This window comes from Panicum virgatum, chromosome 2N, assembly GCF_016808335.1.
Source record: "Panicum virgatum strain AP13 chromosome 2N, P.virgatum_v5, whole genome shotgun sequence".
In the NCBI taxonomy this organism is placed as follows: domain Eukaryota; kingdom Viridiplantae; phylum Streptophyta; class Magnoliopsida; order Poales; family Poaceae; genus Panicum; species Panicum virgatum.
The window spans coordinates 40,824,372-40,841,794 of record NC_053146.1 but is presented as its reverse complement, the minus strand read 5'-3'; the positions used below and the strand labels follow the sequence as shown (position 1 = coordinate 40,841,794).

Sequence of the window (17,423 nt, the reverse complement as noted above, 5' to 3'; positions counted from 1 at the left end):
GGCAAGTTGGTTAGCTGTTCTAAAAAAAAGGCAAGTTGGTTAGCTTATTATTAGGGCAGGCTGTAAATTATCGAAAGAGATGTTGCTTCAAAGTTGGTCAGGCTGCAATGCTTATATTATGTAATTGCGAATTATTTTATTTTGTCTGCACATTTGATCCGCAGGGACGACCAAGTCAAATCTCAGCAAATGAAGCATATATAGTGTCTGGATTTGCTTCTCTTAAAAATATACTCCCTCCGTTCAGAAATGTAAGCCATCCTGGAAGTGTTTTACTATGTCCAGATCCATAGAATATTCAATGAATCTGATAAAATGCCAGAATGACTTACATTTCAGGTCAGAAGAAGTATATGCCCGACTCTTACTCTGAATAATCCAATATATATATATGGAACTTTTTATTTGTAGCCGGCTATAGAATAGCCTATTTTGTGGCCGGATCGAACCCAATGCACCAGTGCACGTGGACGCACCCTGATGGTGCCCAGCTTCCGCACGCGTGGCCCGCCCCCATCCTGGCTTGGCTCAACAACTATGACCACGGCTCGGCTCAGCCCAGCCACCCGTCCCGAGCGCTGAGGATCAGCGGTGCCCCGAAATTGCTTTCTTTCCAAATCTGCCTAATCCCCGCATTCCTTTGATTTCGCCGCCGCCGGACAGGACCACAAGCCGCCGATGGAGGTGGTATCGATGCAGCCTCCTCTCCTCAGGGCTTCGAGACCATTCGCGTCACCGTAATAGTTCCTGGCATCTGCAGCCACTACCGGTGATGGGTTTGGTCGCTCCATGGGATCCTTTTTTTCCAATGTTGTTCTGACGGAGGTAAAGCTTCGAATCCATCCACTAAGTTGCTGGGTAAAAGAATAGTTCTTCTTTACCACCAGTGGCGGATGTACACCCCGGGCCACCCGTGCCATGGCCCGGGGTTCGGCCCAAAAAATTGTTGAATAAGTCTAAAAAATTGTTGAAGAAGAATAAATATACTATTTCGCGATGACACTTGTTGTATGTTTTCTCTCTTTCCATTATGTTCTCGTGTATCTTTTGAACTTCCATTATGTTCTCGTGTATCTTTTGAACTATGAGTTTGTCGACGTCTGATTTTTGTCACAACTATATTTAAAACTCGGCCCGGGGTTCAACTCAATTCTGGTTCCGCCACTGTTTACCACCGTTCCAATTCCGTTTCCCCATACGACTAATGCAGATTTCCGTGATGGGCTCAAGCAGCCGCAGCTCCGACCTAAACCTGGGCAAATCTGGGCGCAGGAAGAAGGTTTGTGATACATAACTTATGTTTTGCTGTTGGATCGACCGCCAATTTCCTCAATTCGTTGCAGACTAAAGTACTAAACTTGATTTTCAGTCACCACTGGGATGGAGATTTATTCTTATACTAACAATGATGATCACGCCTGTGATTCGCTCAGCGTTACAACAAGCAAACTGGCGTACAATATGCATCTCTAGGATCACCACTGAAAAACAGCACTGAAAAACAATCCACATCATTCTGGTCACCACATTATTATGTTGGGAACTTAGAACTACCTTTCTCTGAACGTCATTTACCATATATAGCCATGGGAATTATTGTAAATATGCATCTCTAGGATCTTTTGCCGCCCATCTAGTAAATTAAATGTATTACTATGAGCTGTATGGATGACGAGCAAGGAAGCAATATGTTTTTCATGAAACTTGATTTATAGTCAAAACAACAGTTTAACGTATTTCATGCTATGCGTACAATAATCGATTAATCTTTTAGAGTTTCCATGTTTCAATTTTATTCAGCATTTGTCACTTGTTTATTTCCGAATTTCTGATCAAATATAGGCTACCATGTTTGTGGTGCCCATTCAGCCTTGCACCTGGATGTTACAATAACTAGTTGAATACCCCGCGCGTTGCTGCGGGATAGCATTGGAGATATACATGTATATAAGATATATGATTAAATATTGAAGTCAATGTAAGGATAAGTTGAAGTTGATGAAACTCATAAAAAGAGGAACCATAATAGGTAATAAGGTTGCTTTAATTTTATTCTAGGAGGAAATGGAAATGTCTGCATCATTTTGTGAAGTGATTGGACTTTGTATCGACTATCTTGGATAAGTGAAGTTATGGATTGTCCACTATCGTTATCTGCATGGGTGTAGGATAATAGGGTGTTAGTAATGGGTGTGATAAAAATGAGTGAGGGAGTGAGGGATGTTAGCACTTACATTATTTTTTTGACGTTTTGCATCATCTGGCGTGGATGGTGCATGTGTTTCGCTGAATTGAATGGTGTAATATCAATACCAGGCAAATGGAAATTTTTTAAAAAATTGCAATAAGTAGGAGTGCTTGAACAACTGTGTACCTATGATCAAAGTCTATAGTTCTCTTCGCAGCAGAACTTGGTTTTGTGTTGAAAGGAAAAAATGAAATAGTTAGAACATATTAGAAATACACATGAGGTAGTTAATTTTAAATTGTAATTATTTAAAAAAAAACCTGGTGACGCTGGATGTGTCATTAGTTGCTGGAAGAGGTAATATAGGCGATGCAGGTGTATTCTGAAAACACATGTTTTCCATAAGATATGGTAATAAATATAACATGATACATTCAGAATAGTTGGCTAACCTCATTATGTGACAGAAGTGATGTTGAGGGTGGTTTGTCGATTGGAAAACTCTTCCGGATGACATATTTAATGGAGAAGTTTGATGACATATCAGTACTCATTCCTATGTGGAATAGTCTTATTTTCCCAACAGCTGTTTGTAAAGACGCTGCATGGTCTGTTGCATGTATCTTCATGTTTTGAGAAGCTTGGTATGCATTACGCTCTACTAAATCTTCAGCTATGGAAGAGAAAGCTATTGCTTCTATGCTTCCTGTATCATCTGTAAGTGCAAGAGGAAGCTTGAACCTGTTGTATTGATACAGTGTTAGCAATGTGACTAATATGTTGGTTTGGAAATTTTTGAAAACATATTTGAGAAATAAGGAAGTTACATAGGCATGGGCTGTGAAGTAGCACAATCACATCTTGGAGTTTCTGAAATGCTGTTGTATCCTATTTTGCAAGATAGGCAGGCTTTGTAGTACCATTTTATTGACGGTACTATGGCTGTTATCTTTGCGATGCAACTATATGTAGCACCCCTCTGTTATTTGCATGGAAGAGAAAGGAATGAGAATATGCAGTAGTATAATTTGGTTTAGGACAAACTCATTGTCAGGACAGAATAGTAAAGAAAGAGCAGACTATGTTTGACTAAACAGTAAACAACTCAATGTACGAAAATTAGCTCAAAGTCATTGCTACAGAAGTAAGGTAGCAGTTCCAGAAATCGTTATGTGATGAGGAACATGTAGTGTTACCTGGAAAGAGGAAGGCTGCAGTGCAGTTAGCTGCTCAATCTTGTATATTTGACCAGCTGCTTCAATTGGTGATTTTTGTAGAATTTGAGGTAAATGTCGTTGTAAAGCTGGAGGTTCCCATTGGTAGCTTGAGAAAACATTGTTATGTATGTATTAATTTGTTTGCTATAGTTTTTTGTTTCACTAATATTGGAGATGAACATTTCTAGAAACATACCTTTCACGAAATTTGACGATTTCCTGAAGGTCCGAGTCAATGAATACTTGAGTTGCAGAACTGGATGATGCCTCTATTTGTCCTATAAAGTATGATGGTATTATAGAGGGCATATATGCATAAGGTTAGTTTTGAGAAAGAATTATTTAAATTACTAACCTGAAAAGTTTCCTACAGTTAAGCCTGCAAATATTGCCACCACAATTCCATTTTTGGATTGTTGAATGATGTTGTCCCCATCAAATGATTCACCATGTTCAGACCAGAGGAGCAATTGTTGCGTTTGTTCCCTATCATAGTACAAATATTCATAAGAAGGATAGTGGTCAGGTTGCTAGAAAATCATATCTTTGTGAAGATGCATACTCTAGGTCACAAATTTGGATTTTTCGCAGTTTTTTATTTGATGTAGGGCTAGCAAAGTCATATGGACCAACATCACTGATGACTCCAATTAAATCTGTAAAAAATGAAGCTTTGTTAAGATATATCGGTACAAACAATTCTAGGTAAAGATAGAAGGGCATGAAATACCTATGAGGGGTTTTGAGCGGATGTTTTTTGATGGAAGTTGATCAAATGGGCATAGATTGAATGCAAATCTGGGGATGGTTCCTCCTCGTGTTTGAAGACGATTAACCATCGAGGTGTGTTGGAACTGGAGCATGTAGTCCTGATGGTGATATATATATGCCTTTTGTTTTGTATCAACAGCAATGAGGTTTGTAAACATATAGACAGATCCTTGAGTGAGTGAAGGTCGAAACTGTTTTTCAAGTTTTTTGGGGACACTAATGTGAGCCATTTTTCCCTGGATCCAAAAGGAAATGGAGGTTTGATTATGCTTAATCCGTATAAATATGTGCAAATTAGCTGGAAAAAATAAAGTAAGCCAATAGAGAATGTACATCTTCGTCAAGGATGACACCATCAATGCTAATGAGGGGATCCGCAGCTCTAGAGTTCATATTTTTAGAATCCCATAGTCTTGTAATGCGGGCTAAGACCTTGCAGTTTTGCTGCCCTGAAGTAATGTCTGCAAGCTTTGTCATTGAGCTCATGTCTAAGGATCGTCTGAAAGAAGGGCGAAGATAAATTAGAGGAATTTATAATGAAATTACATAACAAAAATAGCAAGCAGCAACTGGGATGTAACTGAAGAAATACCTGTAACAATAGGTTATGATACTGGTCAAATTTGTGAGAAGACTTCACCATATACTATGTTATGAGTGCAATCTTCAAATAAAGGAGGGCTGTTTTCAATTACTATTCGCAGACCCTTAGGTGAAGTTACTCGGGAAAAAGCAACATATAATTGACCATGTGAGAAGATAGGAGATGGTAAATATACACCGACTGTGTTTAGTGTTTGTCCTTGGCTTTTGTTGATGGTCATAGCATATGAAAGTCGTATTGGGAATTGGCGACGTTTCAATTTGAAGGGCCATTTGGATTGATTTGATGTAGTAATAATGCGAGGAATGTATGCTTTTGAACCCCTGGCTTTTCCTGTGATTATTTCACCTTCAATGACACGAGTTGTAAGCTGAGTGACAATTAGTCTGGTCCCATTGCAAAGGCCTCTGGAGGGATCAAGATTGCGTAGAAGCATTATAGGAACACCAATTTTCAATTTTAAGACATGCTCTGGAAGGCCATTGATTGTAATAGTATTCAGGAATTCAGTCGGGTATAGTGACTCCAAAGTAGAATGGTTGGTTGAGGTGTCGTCTATTGAATCTGAGCTATAGTATGACATCTCATATGTTGTCAACTGAGAAATCATTTTATTGTTTATTTCTGTCACAACTTCATTTGTAGGAGCTAAAATTGCACGATCACAGAAGTAAGATGGTATATCTGTAGGTTGACATCCAGATGAGTAAACGAAAGAAATCAATCCATCAAGATTTCTATAATCTGGGTGCAAAAGAAGCGATTGTGGTATTTGTATGTAAGTACTGCTGGGTTCATTTTGGATCTGAATAAAAGGCTCTGTACCATTCCCAACACGTAGAAGCCATTCAGAAAACAGCCGAAGGTCTTCTCTGTCAGAGGGTGTAAGGAATGTTGATGTTAGTCTCATATTTTGAGTCAACTGTAGAACTATGCAGTGCCGCCATAAATAAGAATTAACTATGCAAGCTCTTAAGATTTGGCGTTTTGTTGCATTCTGGACAACAGGAAGAGTTTGTCGGAAGTCTCCACCAAGTGCAACAGTTATACCACCAAATTGTTTATCTTGTGCATTAGGTCTGTTCTCTGAAAGTATATCCCTAAGTGAGCGATCCAATGCATCAAAAAGATACTTATGGTTAACTGGTGCCTCATCCCACACAATTAGAGATGTTTGCTGAATAAGTTCAGCAAGATGTGTGTTTTTCTTAATACTGCACATAGAATTCTCACGTATGTCCAAAGGAAATTTAAATCGTGAGTGTGGTGTTAGACCACCTGGAAGTAGTAGGGATGCAATTCCTGATGATGCAACAGCTAGAGCCAATTTTCCTTTGCTCCTAACAAAGTTAAGCAAAGTTGTCCATAAGAAAGTTTTTCCTGTACCTCCGTATCCATAAACAAAGAATGTTCTGCCTTCATTATTCATAACAGAACTGGTAATGGCATCAAAGACATCCTTCTGATTGTTATTTAGCTTTGGAATATCATCAGCTACAGATGCTTCCAAGATAGGCATATCATAGCTAAGCTCATCTAATATAAGTCTATTGTCTGAGGATGCAGTACCAATATATTCAGGGATGGGTAAGTTAAAATGAGATAAAGAATATCCAGCATCTTTTAATAACTTATCCAATTCAAATAGGAGGGAAGAAGTAACGAAGGAGTCCAGAACAAAATTATTTGTTTGGGAAGAGTTGCGATTGATCTGGTATAAGATATCTTCACTCATATGTGATGCATGGTCGTCAAAAAGTTTTGAAGGATTTGTTACTTCACAAAATAGCAACAAAGTGACAAAAAGTTGTCGCAATTGTTTAGCTGTGGCCCACTGTGCAGCATCAGTGAGAGCATGGGACCACTCTTGATCATCTCCAAGAAGACCTAAAGCCTCACATGTTGCACGAAATGTAGGGTACTGGTGGCCTCCTATAGTTTGTATTTCAGAGAATGATTTTGCGCCTTTGACTATGTGGAGTAACATGCGCAAATAATAAGTTTCACCCTTTGCAGGATTGACATGTGCTATACGACCAATTTTGTTGGATCCTTTTCGTGTATCCCAAAATTTTCCATTTGAATGCCATGTGAAGTACTCAGGAAATTCAATGTATGTGCGTTCTCTTGCTGCTGGGAATTGATTGTTGACTTCAAACCATGCAGTGAGTTTAGTAATCAAATTGTTTGGATTTTCAATGACTTCTTCAAGATCATCTTCTTCTGTAAAGACAACACTATTTTCAAAAGGCAGGTGGACAGGGAGCCTCTCTACTGATGGATCTGTATGATGGATGTCATATTGAAGCAATCGCCAAGCAGCATCATGTGGTGTCACATAACGACACTCTAGATAATTCTGTATTTCATTAACAGTGTCATTGGATGAGCCTTGGGTTGAAGAATTGCCATGAAATCCAACTCTAGCACAATCAAATCCTTTTGTTACATACTTGAAAAGGTACTTGTGCATACCATCATGGTTAACTCTCTCTACATTTATGTGAGCTTGATACTTAACTACCAGGTCAACATTGTGAGGAACAATAAATGTGTTGTCAATATCAACATTGTTTTTGGTGACAACTAAACCATTGTTAGGGCGGGCATACTGGACAAAACCATTTTCAAGGATGGTTGTCTTCTCACAAAACCATTTTTAGAGTAAATTTGTGATGCACGGCGGCGTGGACGGCCACGGGTAACTGGACGTCTTGACTCTCTTGAAGTACTTGGTCCTTCGTCCATTATGAACTGATTTCACATGGTTTTTTTTATTTGGGAATGAATAAGACTGAGGTAGGAATTTTTTTTAAAAAAAAGCAAAGTAGCAGAATAACACTAAGTATAATATTTCAATTTCATCAAAGGTGTCACTGCAGTGTACACGAAGTAGTACTAACCTGATTGCATATGTTTTTTAGTATTTGGGAATGCATAAGACTCAGGTAGAAATTTTTTTGATTAAAATAAAGGAAAGTAGCAACATAAGACTAAGCACAATATTTAATCAGAGGAATGACTGCATTGTAAATGAACGATTACCAACCTGAGGCTTGCGTATCCACGATCAGGAAGAGGTAGTGCACCTGTCCCAAAATGAGATCTAGAATGGAAGAGTAAACTAAATTAGAATAGAATGGTTTATACATCAGTAATAACCTAAACCAAATAGGAAAATGTTGGATATGCTAGCTAAACATTTCAGCAAACATTTAAGAAGCATCAAAGCAAATAAAGAAGAACATTAGCAATTTAATGTATCGAGAAGGCAGGATTCAAAGAGACTGAACAAAAAGGAATAAGGGAAGGAATATGTCCCTGCTAGAGGCTGACGAAACGGAGGGGGATCTGTAGGCGGAAATGAAGATCAAGCCAGCACAGCAGCCAATAGTAGAACACTCGTGGGAGCAGCAAGCTGGGAGTCGCGGCGGCAGCACAGAGGAAGAAGAGAATATCGACAGAACGGAGGAAGAATAGAAGAATCGCAATAGTAATTGCGTGGGTGCCGTCCGCCGTCCGGCAGGCGCTGGATGCCGGTAGGGGCGAGGGTGCCATCCGCCAGGCGCTGGATGCCGGTGGGGGTGGGGTAGGAGGAGGGCGAGCAACTGAAGGGTCGGCGTAGGAGGTAGCCTGAGCAAGTGGTGCAAGCGGTCGGCCCCGACGCTCGACGACGGTGCCGGCGGCGGGGGCATTGGCGGCGAGTAGGCGGTGGAAGTGGTCGGCTGCGACAGTGCCATCGGCCCGCGACGCCCGGTGACGGTGCCAGCGGCCTAGGTGTTGGCGGAGAGGTGAAAAAATAAAGGGAATCAAAACAAAAGAAGAATCATCATCTCTTACCTCAACACACAGCAGACGGAGGAGACATATTGCTACAACTGCCGGTAGCAGGAAAAAATGTAGGGGAATAGGAAGGATCCAGATGCGCTGGGAAGAGAAATAGAGTAGTAAAATCTGTTGGGGAAATAAATGAATCATAATTTTGCATGAACAAACTCTTGGGCTCCTGGTAGATGAATGGTCTTGTGTGAGATGGTGGATATATTGGATTATAGAACAAACGCTTCGTCTGGTCGATTCAATCTAGGCCAAGCGTCGAGGGGGATCATCCAGGCAGCCAGCTCGAGCATCCAGATGGTCGGCTCCAGGCCAAGCGTCGGGGTGGAGGGGGCATCCAGGCTGCTGGGTGTGGGGCGGGATCCAGGAGGCTCACCGCGCAGGTGCGGGTGTTGCCGAAGGGGTGGGCGCGCTGCTCTGCACCGGGCAACCCAGGTGCGACGGTGCGCACGAGATCCACGGAGGCGCGAGGGCCGGCGCGGGATGCGAGGGGCGCCGTCGCAGTCATCGAGCTGGTATGCGAGGAGGGGCGACGCGGGTGCGGGGCGAGGAACCCGCGGCTTACTGATTCGGTGCACTGACCGCTGGTGCGCTTACCGGATCCGATGACATGGTGATTCGGTGCACTGAGCGTTGGTGCGCTTACCGGATCCGATGACATGGAGATGACACGAAGATGACGTGGACGGGTTGCATGTCAAGAGAAATACAATAAATGACAGGTAGTGGGTTCTGTTTATATAAGATATATAGATTGACCTGATAGTCAATTAGCCATCTACTATCCTAGATTTTTGCTCTGAGTTGTATGCTGCAAATAACTAGTCAATTGTGCTATCTGAAAGATATAGTTTTGGGTGGGCTTCTTCAGCTATCAGCAGAGAGGTCAGGGAGCAGGGAACTAGTTTTTGATGGACCAACTCAGCAGAGAGGTCAGGGAGCAGGGAACTAGTTTTTGATGGACCAACTCCCTCACCACGTACATATTTATGTTAATTGTTTTGTTAATAAATTGTGCACGAAACACCTTTACTTGACCTCATAGAGGCATCTACTACACCTACTGGCCACTCGCAGCTGCCATTGCCGCTATAGAGGAGCTATTATTTCTGATCATTCTTATTGGCAAGCTAGATCTGTCTTTCTTTTTACTGGGAATTATATTGTATGATTGCCTACCTTCCAGCGCAATCTAGTTCGTTATTTCAAATTTTTGTCAAACTACAAATGCAGGAAAAGGTACCTCAATTCAGGTCAAGCCTCTCCTCTGCATGTTTTACAATCCAGTAACCCACTGAGCATGATCAAGAAGCTTTCGGCTCGATAACATCCGCAGGCCTTCATCATGATATATGCATGCCTAGTGTTTATTGTTTTGTACTTCTATTTTTGTTTACCCCATGCACAAATGCATGGGTGTGTTATGTATTGAAGCTCCATGCACAAATTAAATAAAACATTATCGTAAATCACAGATAAGGCGCATTGACGCTCGTTCTATTTGTCGTCTTGAGCCATCCGAATTACTATAGTTATTTTATGGTAAATCAATCTCTTCATTTGAAGATCATGATCCCAACTTGTGGTACGAAAGTTACAACATCCAGAGAATGATGAAGTCGTCAGCAACCTTGGAAGCATGCAAGCTTTTGCGCCCCTAGTTAACGTAGTTGAACTTTCCTAATTGTTATCGTGAAATCTTGTATATCTACTTTCGTGGTAATTCATCTATTATTATAGTGACCGGTTTGTCAGAATCGTCTCACGGTATTTGAATTATCGTAACAATTTAACCATACTAGTAACTGGTTCATCTTGTTATATTATTGTTGTAGCTGGATTAACGTAATTGTGAAAGTGATCGGTTGCTCTAGTCTAAGAGGGGGAGGGGGTGAATTAGGCACTAATAAAAACTTAGACATATGGCTCCAACTAGTTTGCACAAAACTTAAACTAAAACATGCTATCTAGATGTGCAACTAGGTTGTTCTAGTGTGAAACCCCTATCCCAAAAGAGTTTAGCAACCTATAGACTTTCCTATCAAGAAATTACTCTATGAAAGCAAAGGCATACAAAATGCTAGTATGAAATGCGGAAGCTTAAAGAGCGGGATATGAGATAGCAAACTCTTGACGCGGGTGTTTATCCCGTGGTTCGGTTAGCCACAAAGGCACACCTACATCCATGTTGTTGTAGCACTCACTAAGAGTATTACTACTCGGCCACCAAATCTCTTCCGTGAACACAATCACGGTCACCTTGGCCCCGGGTTCCACTAAGGAGCTTCTCCACAAAGGATAGGGGTCTCCACGTCCCCCGCACAAAGATGTCGTCGCCGTTCCACACCAAGTCGTAGGGTCGATGACGTTGCCGGCGAGCTTCACGCTCCAAGGTGCCGGCGCACCAAGCTCTTGTTTTGGTTCGCTAATGAACCACAACACAAAGGCTCGAAGCCTTGCAATCTCACTCACTAAGAGCTAATCATTTACACAACACTCTCAAAGTGTGCTAATGGCTAAGGATATGATCTTGATGTTCTTGTATGGCTTGGAGATGTTCTTGGGTGTGTGTGTAGGATGTCCAGCAACTCCAGCAATCTTCAAATGGCCGGGGTGAGGCGTATATATAGGACACCAAGTCTTGTAGCCGTTACTCCAACGGTCAGCAAAATTCTGCGTATCACCGGATGAACCGATGCCTCTGGCTGGGCTAGCGTCGGTTCATCCGGTCACTCATAACCCGAAGTAGCCGTTGAACTCCTGACAGCTGACACAGTGACCACCGGTTGAACCGATGCTTAGCCGTCGGTTAAACCAGTCACTCACAGCACGCAACTCTTCTGCTGACGTCATTACACCGATGGTATGCACCGATGCTTCACCGGTTCAACCGGTGCTGAAGACTTGGCTTTTGCGCGACTTGCATCGTCTCTGGAACATAGTACGTCCAATGCACCGATGCCCCTTTTTGAGCCATCAGTTCATCCGGTGCCTATAAGCTGACTTGGCTTCGATTCCCTTCTGCCATGGCTTCGGTTCTTCCGACAACCATCGGATGCACCGATGCTCATGCGTTGGTTCTTCCGGTGCTATGGACCGAAGAGCGGCCTTGCTACGCCTATCTTCTCTTTCTCTTTGTCATCACTTGAACCTAAAAGTCTGAGAATGGTCATCTTAACAATCATATTAGTTCAAGTGTTGTGTTGTCATTCGATCACCAAAATCACTCGAAATGGCATAAATGGTGCCATGTTCGTTTCAAATTACCTGCATATTTACCTTCGTTGGTTTTATATTTACCACACTCTCATTCTAGAATTCTCGTAACTCATGCACGTGTACACTAAACCATGCTAATGCGTCATCGTAACCCTCACCCTCTCTATCACTAGCTTACGTGCAAGCGGCGACGTACCTGAACTCGATTTCCCGAAATCAGCGTGCACGAACTAATTACCGTTCATTCATTTTCCATAAATGACCGTGACTACCAGCCACCAGCGGTTGCAGCTCGGCTCGGCTCACGTGGTTGGCTCAGCAGTGACGCCCCCAAATTACGCAACAAGCATAAATGGGCAAATGGCCGCGTCGCATCGGACCATGGCTCGCTTGACGGTGGGTCTGCTGGGCTGGCCACAGAATAAACTATCGTCGAACAAGTTACCTTTTGCAACTGCTACAGACAATCAAAGAGGTTTGGTTGTGTCGGTCTCGGTCAAGAACGCGGAGGCGGCCTGGCATGCCTGCCTCTCAAGTCTCAATGCAGAATAGTATATCATATCATATCCCCCTCTTTATAGTCTGTCTATGTATATACGCAGCAACCTCCCGTGATCACCTCATCACACACCGGCTTATTGCCTCAGCCAGTGGCGGAGCCAGGAATTTGCGGCTGGGTATGCCAAGTTTCAAAGCAAATACACAATATAATAGACGATAAGTTATAATGATCATAACAAATCCATATAATAGTAACCAAAATTTAAGTTCTAAACATGAATAATTAAACAATATTACAGAACAGCGGTTCGAGAGGGCCACCGGTCAGAGGAGGGCCTTGGATGTCGTTGTCTTGGCCGCCGGCGCCCGGTGGGCTGGTGGTAGGCACCTTCTATTCTTCGCAACTCGCGCTAGCAGGAGAGGACGCAAGCCATGGCCCATGTGGGCGAGGACATGAGGTCGTGAGGCCGTCAGGTCTCCGGTTGCCGATCACCAGTGTGGGGGGAGCATCCGAGCGGAGAGCCACCGTCCCGTCGAGCACCGAGCACCAACTGGACGCGACTCGCATAGCAGGACACGAGCGGTCCTCCGCAGCGTTGAGATCACATGAGGGACGTAAGTTTCTGCATTTCTAGGCTTGGTTCGTGAGCTTTGGTGTATTGAGCCAATGAACCATATTTGACAGTATAAGAGCAACTCCAAGAGACTCTCTATATCTTTTCTCTCGTTGCTAGGAATAGAGATTTTGATGGAAAAATACCCTACAACAGTTTCTCTAAGTGGTTATCCAAATGTAGCCATCCCCTGTTCTGTATTTCTTGCTAACTAAAGATAGATAACGAAAATGGCTTTCTAGAGTGTACACAAGATATATAAAAACTGTTGGAGAGTGAAAACATATAGAAAACAACTTTAATATAGAAGGCTCCTCAAATGATAATTTAGATAGTGTGTTTTAGAAAGACTCTTGGAGATACATCTATATATCTTTACTAGTATTTCCTTCCAAATCTTGGGTATGCCAAGGAATACATGGGCATACCCCTAGCTCCGCCCATGGCCTCAGCATTCAGCAACAGGCCGGCACTCCAAACCACCTTCCCCATCCGGCCGGCGCCGGAGCGCCGCACACACTTCTTCCCGTCCCTGAGATCCTGACAGCGACAAGAGAAAAGCCGCTACTACAGGAGGAGAGCCGAGCGCCTTCTCTGCTCAGAAATGGGCCGGCCGCCGCGCCTCCTCTGCTGCCTCTTCCTGGCCCTCTCCCTGGCCGCGGTGGCGCGCGCCGCCACGCGCCACCACGAGTGGGAGATCAGCTACCAGTTCAAGCACTCCGACTGCGCGCGCAAGCTCGCCGTCACCATCAACGGCCAGACGCCCGGCCCGACCATCCGCGCCGTGCAGGGCGACACCGTGGTGGTCCGGGTCAAGAACGCGCTGCTCACCGAGAACGCGGCCATCCACTGGCACGGCATCCGGCAGATCGGCACGCCGTGGGCCGACGGCACCGAGGGCGTGACGCAGTGCCCCGTCCTCCCCGGCGACGTCTTCACCTACACCTTCGTCGTCGACCGCCCGGGCACCTACATGTACCACGCCCACTACGGGATGCAGCGGTCGGCGGGGCTCAACGGGCTCATCGTCGTCTCGGCGGCGCCCGGCGGGCCCGACGCCGAGCCGTTCGCGTACGACGGCGAGCACGAGGTGCTGCTCAACGACTGGTGGCACAGGAGCGCCTACGAGCAGGCGGCGGGGCTCGCGTCCGTGCCCATCGTCTGGGTCGGGGAGCCGCAGTCGCTGCTGATCAACGGCCGCGGCAGGTTCGTCAACTGCTCCGCCATGGCCGCCGGCGCCTGCAACGCCACCCACCCGGAGTGCGCCCCGCAGGTGTTCGCCGTCGTGCCGGGCAGGACCTACAGGTTCCGCATCGCCAGCGTCACGTCCCTGTCGGCGCTCAACTTCGAGATCGAGGTACGCACGTTGCCTCTGAATCTGATCGATCAGCGATCAACACTCCATTGCAATGCGATATGAAGAAAAGCGTCGTCTATAAACCATGCAAGATTTTTTTTAATGCCGACAAACATAAATATGAAAAATAGTAAGCTTTGGAAATTTACAAACTGTCGGCCAGATTTGGCAGTAGGATGCCTAGCTACCAACCAGTTCCCTAAAGATTCTGATTTACTACTGAAACCCCCATAAGGAACCAACCAGGCGCAACAGCCAAAGACGTGTACAATGCGTGGAAGATAGCCCGTTTTGTTCTGATCTCAATAAAAAAAGAAAACATAGTCGGCGAGATTATTAAACGTACGTTTTTCTATCAATAGTACAGATTATTGTTATTAAACGCTAGCCCTCTGCTGCATTCCTGATTGTGAACCACCGAATTAACTTAATCATCAGAGAGCATGGCTGGTTGTTAGCTAGCGACGAAATAAACAACGGCGCCGTGCATGCACCTCCAAGGAGACGCCGCCGGCGAGGACGCCGCGAAGCACGCCTTTTGGCTGTGCGCGCGGCTGGCACGGCTGCCGGCGGCGGCAAGCGGGGCGCCGCGTGGCCGGGCATCGGGGCATGCGAGAGGAAAGAGACGACGCCGGCGCGCGGCCGGTGGGAGTTGGGTTGGATCCTACTATATATACTGTATATCCGTGGCCGAGCAAGGAACCATGGCTTGCGCGCACATGAGCGGAAGCTCGAAGCACGGAAGCAGGATGATGTGGTCGTCTCGACACCACTAGCCGTTGGGGGCGGTGCTTCCAAGGAAGCCCCCGCCGCCGTCCACCTGCTCTGTCTCGTCCACTGTAAAATAAGCGCGCCATTATACGTGCACGCATGCATGTTCGGACCCCGTATATCTCGGGTACCACTGCTTGACCGCGCGCTAGTGCGATATCCGAATAAAATCCAATGGCTGTTGGATGTGGTGCGCACTCCCATCGTTGTTGACGTGTAGCACAATATATATACTCTAACAGTGGCGGATACAGGATAATTATTAGGAGGGGTTTTCTTCTACCTCTAAACAATTTTAGCCTCTTCTCGCAGTATATTCATATCAAAAAAATTGTAGAAGAGACTTAGGAGGGGCTCCATGGATCCAGCGGCAGTAGGAGGGGATGGAGCCCCTCCAGACCCACCGCTGGATCCGCCCCTATACTCTACCATTTTGAAACAGCAGAGAACGACTATGATTTGAATTTTGATAATCAAACAACTCATCGTATAAGTGTATGTCTAAGGGGTGCGAAATGATCTTAAAATTTGATTTGGATTAAAAGGGTCGGATACTATTCTTATATACTCCCTCCGTTCCAAAATGTAAGTCATTTTGCCTTTTCTAGATATATTTATTTTGCTAAGCATCTAGATATACATTATGTCTAGATACATAGAAAATATAATGTATCTAAAAAAGTCAAAACGACTTACATTTTGGAATGGAGAGAGCATACAATTTTGAGCTAAAAATATATAAAAATCAAAGTTGGATTACGGACACCACTACAGCCATAATCCATCACCTCTACGTTGACTGACCATATACACTGTATGCATGCAGGGCCACCCTATGACGGTGGTGGAGGCCGACGGGCACTACGTGAAGCCGTTCGTGGTGAAGAATCTCAACATCTACTCCGGCGAGACCTACTCCGTGCTCATCAAGGCCGACCAGGACCCGAACCGCAACTACTGGCTCGCCTCCAACGTCGTCAGCCGCAAGCCCGGCACGGCCACCGGCACCGCCGTCCTCAGCTACTACGGCGGGCGCAGCAGCCCCCGCCGCCCTCCGCCGACCACCCCTCCCACGGGGCCGGCCTGGAACGACACCATGTACCGGTTCCGGCAGAGCGTGGCGACGGTGGCGCACCCGGCGCACGTCCAGCCCCCGCCGCCGCGCGCCGACCGCACCATCCTCCTGCTCAACACCCAGAACAGGATCGGCGGGCGCACCAAGTGGGCGCTCAACAACGTCTCCTTCACCCTGCCCCACACGCCGTACCTGGTGGCCATGAAGAGCGGCCTCCTGGGCGCCTTCGACAGGCGGCCGCCGCCGGAGACGTACGCGCACCGGGGCTACGACATCTACGCCGTGCAGCCGAACCCGAACGCGACGACCAGCGACGGGCTGTACCGGCTGCGGTTCGGGTCCGTCGTCGACGTGGTGCTGCAGAACGCCAATATGCTGGCGCCCAATAACAGCGAGACGCACCCGTGGCACCTGCACGGGCACGACTTCTGGGTGCTCGACTACGGCATCGGCCGCTTCGACCCGGCCGTGCACCCGGCGACGTACAACCTCAGGGACCCCGTCCTCAAGAACACGGTGGCCGTGCACCCCTACGGCTGGACGGCGCTGCGGTTCAAGGCCGACAACCCCGGCGTGTGGGCGTTCCACTGCCACATCGAGGCCCATTTCTTCATGGGGATGGGCATCGTCTTCGAGGAAGGCGTCGAGCGGCTCGCCCAGCTCCCGCGGGAGGTCACGGGGTGCGGGAAGAACAACGGCCACTGATCGATCGACCCACTCATTGAGTATCACCACCAAGGTCTCCCCGCCTGATGTACGGGTTAAATTTCTTGCACTGATCGATCGATTTGGGTGTACCACCATTCATTTTTTTTCTAATTAAGTCGATCGATCATCAAATGCAAGACTAACAAATTGATTAATTCGGCTATTTCTGGTTGACATTTTTTTTGTTTCATCCTGAGCGACCGAAAAGGCGACCAGAGGGGGGTGAATGAGAGCCGATAAAAAATTATCGCAATCTGAAGCTCGACTTAAGATCCCAAGTACACACCCAACCCTAGAGTCCTAGGTGAAGTGTAGAGTAGCTATAGAGGAGCTACACTAACACAAAACAACCCTAGGACAAACGAGAAGTAGCGCGGAAGCAAACAGCAAGAAGAAGCAGCTGAAACAACGCATGGTATACACACGGTTGAACCGACGTGCACAAGGGGCACCTCGTCGGTATAACCGATGCGCAGAGCCTGCAGCAGTAAAAAGCTAGCACCGGTTGAACCGATGCATAGGCTTAAGAAGCGTCGGTTCAACCGACGTTGCAACATCGGA

General features: G+C 45.8%; 3 protein-coding genes and 3 long non-coding RNA genes across 6 annotated transcripts; 3 read left to right on the top strand and 3 right to left on the bottom strand.

Moving 5' to 3' along the window:
* The first annotated feature begins 574 nt into the window (after positions 1 to 574).
* Positions 575 to 1,790, top strand: LOC120660486. The gene is made up of 3 exons (XR_005669623.1): positions 575 to 825; positions 1,211 to 1,279; positions 1,370 to 1,790. It is a non-coding gene; the product is annotated as an uncharacterized LOC120660486 (long non-coding RNA).
* A 165-nt stretch (positions 1,791 to 1,955) lies between these two features.
* On the bottom strand, positions 1,956 to 3,160 carry LOC120660484. The gene is made up of 6 exons (XM_039939029.1): positions 3,016 to 3,160; positions 2,641 to 2,929; positions 2,509 to 2,570; positions 2,375 to 2,410; positions 2,235 to 2,286; positions 1,956 to 2,154 (listed from the first exon to the last, which is right to left on the bottom strand). The coding sequence occupies exons 1-6, from the start codon at positions 3,021 to 3,023 to the stop codon at positions 2,131 to 2,133; spliced, it is 471 nt and encodes a 156-aa protein (XP_039794963.1). The 5' UTR covers positions 3,024 to 3,160; the 3' UTR covers positions 1,956 to 2,130.
* Positions 3,161 to 3,318: 158 nt separating this feature from the next.
* On the bottom strand, positions 3,319 to 4,271 carry LOC120662616. The gene is made up of 6 exons (XM_039941727.1): positions 4,136 to 4,271; positions 3,968 to 4,061; positions 3,761 to 3,891; positions 3,602 to 3,683; positions 3,385 to 3,511; positions 3,319 to 3,324 (listed from the first exon to the last, which is right to left on the bottom strand). The coding sequence occupies exons 1-6, from the start codon at positions 4,266 to 4,268 to the stop codon at positions 3,319 to 3,321; spliced, it is 573 nt and encodes a 190-aa protein (XP_039797661.1). The 5' UTR covers positions 4,269 to 4,271.
* LOC120660485 lies at positions 4,272 to 8,042 on the bottom strand. The gene is made up of 3 exons (XR_005669622.1): positions 7,830 to 8,042; positions 4,510 to 4,675; positions 4,272 to 4,412 (listed from the first exon to the last, which is right to left on the bottom strand). It is a non-coding gene; the product is annotated as an uncharacterized LOC120660485 (long non-coding RNA).
* Positions 8,043 to 9,376: 1,334 nt separating this feature from the next.
* On the top strand, positions 9,377 to 10,119 carry LOC120660487. The gene is made up of 2 exons (XR_005669624.1): positions 9,377 to 9,502; positions 9,550 to 10,119. It is a non-coding gene; the product is annotated as an uncharacterized LOC120660487 (long non-coding RNA).
* Positions 10,120 to 12,846: 2,727 nt separating this feature from the next.
* On the top strand, positions 12,847 to 17,038 carry LOC120660483 (L-ascorbate oxidase-like). The gene is made up of 2 exons (XM_039939028.1): positions 12,847 to 14,308; positions 15,906 to 17,038. Exons 1-2 carry the CDS (start codon positions 13,556 to 13,558, stop codon positions 16,857 to 16,859), a joined length of 1,707 nt encoding a protein of 568 aa, XP_039794962.1. The 5' UTR covers positions 12,847 to 13,555; the 3' UTR covers positions 16,860 to 17,038.
* Positions 17,039 to 17,423: the final 385 nt, after the last annotated feature.

Coding starts and splice junctions, on each gene's coding strand:
- LOC120660484 (XM_039939029.1), bottom strand. Junction 2,571..2,640: donor CACTTCTGTCACATAATGAG/GTTAGCCAACTA, acceptor ATGTGTTTTCAG/AATACACCTGCATCGCCTAT. Junction 2,155..2,234: donor CAAAACGTCAAAAAAATAAT/GTAAGTGCTAAC, acceptor ACACCCATGCAG/ATAACGATAGTGGACAATCC.
- LOC120662616 (XM_039941727.1), bottom strand. CDS start 4,268: ATGCTCCAGTTCCAACACACCTCGATGGTTAATCGTCTTCAAACACGA. Junction 4,062..4,135: donor CCGCTCAAAACCCCTCATAG/GTATTTCATGCC, acceptor CATTTTTTACAG/ATTTAATTGGAGTCATCAGT. Junction 3,684..3,760: donor AACTGTAGGAAACTTTTCAG/GTTAGTAATTTA, acceptor CATACTTTATAG/GACAAATAGAGGCATCATCC.
- LOC120660483 (XM_039939028.1), top strand. CDS start 13,556: ATGGGCCGGCCGCCGCGCCTCCTCTGCTGCCTCTTCCTGGCCCTCTCC. Junction 14,309..15,905: donor CGCTCAACTTCGAGATCGAG/GTACGCACGTTG, acceptor GTATGCATGCAG/GGCCACCCTATGACGGTGGT.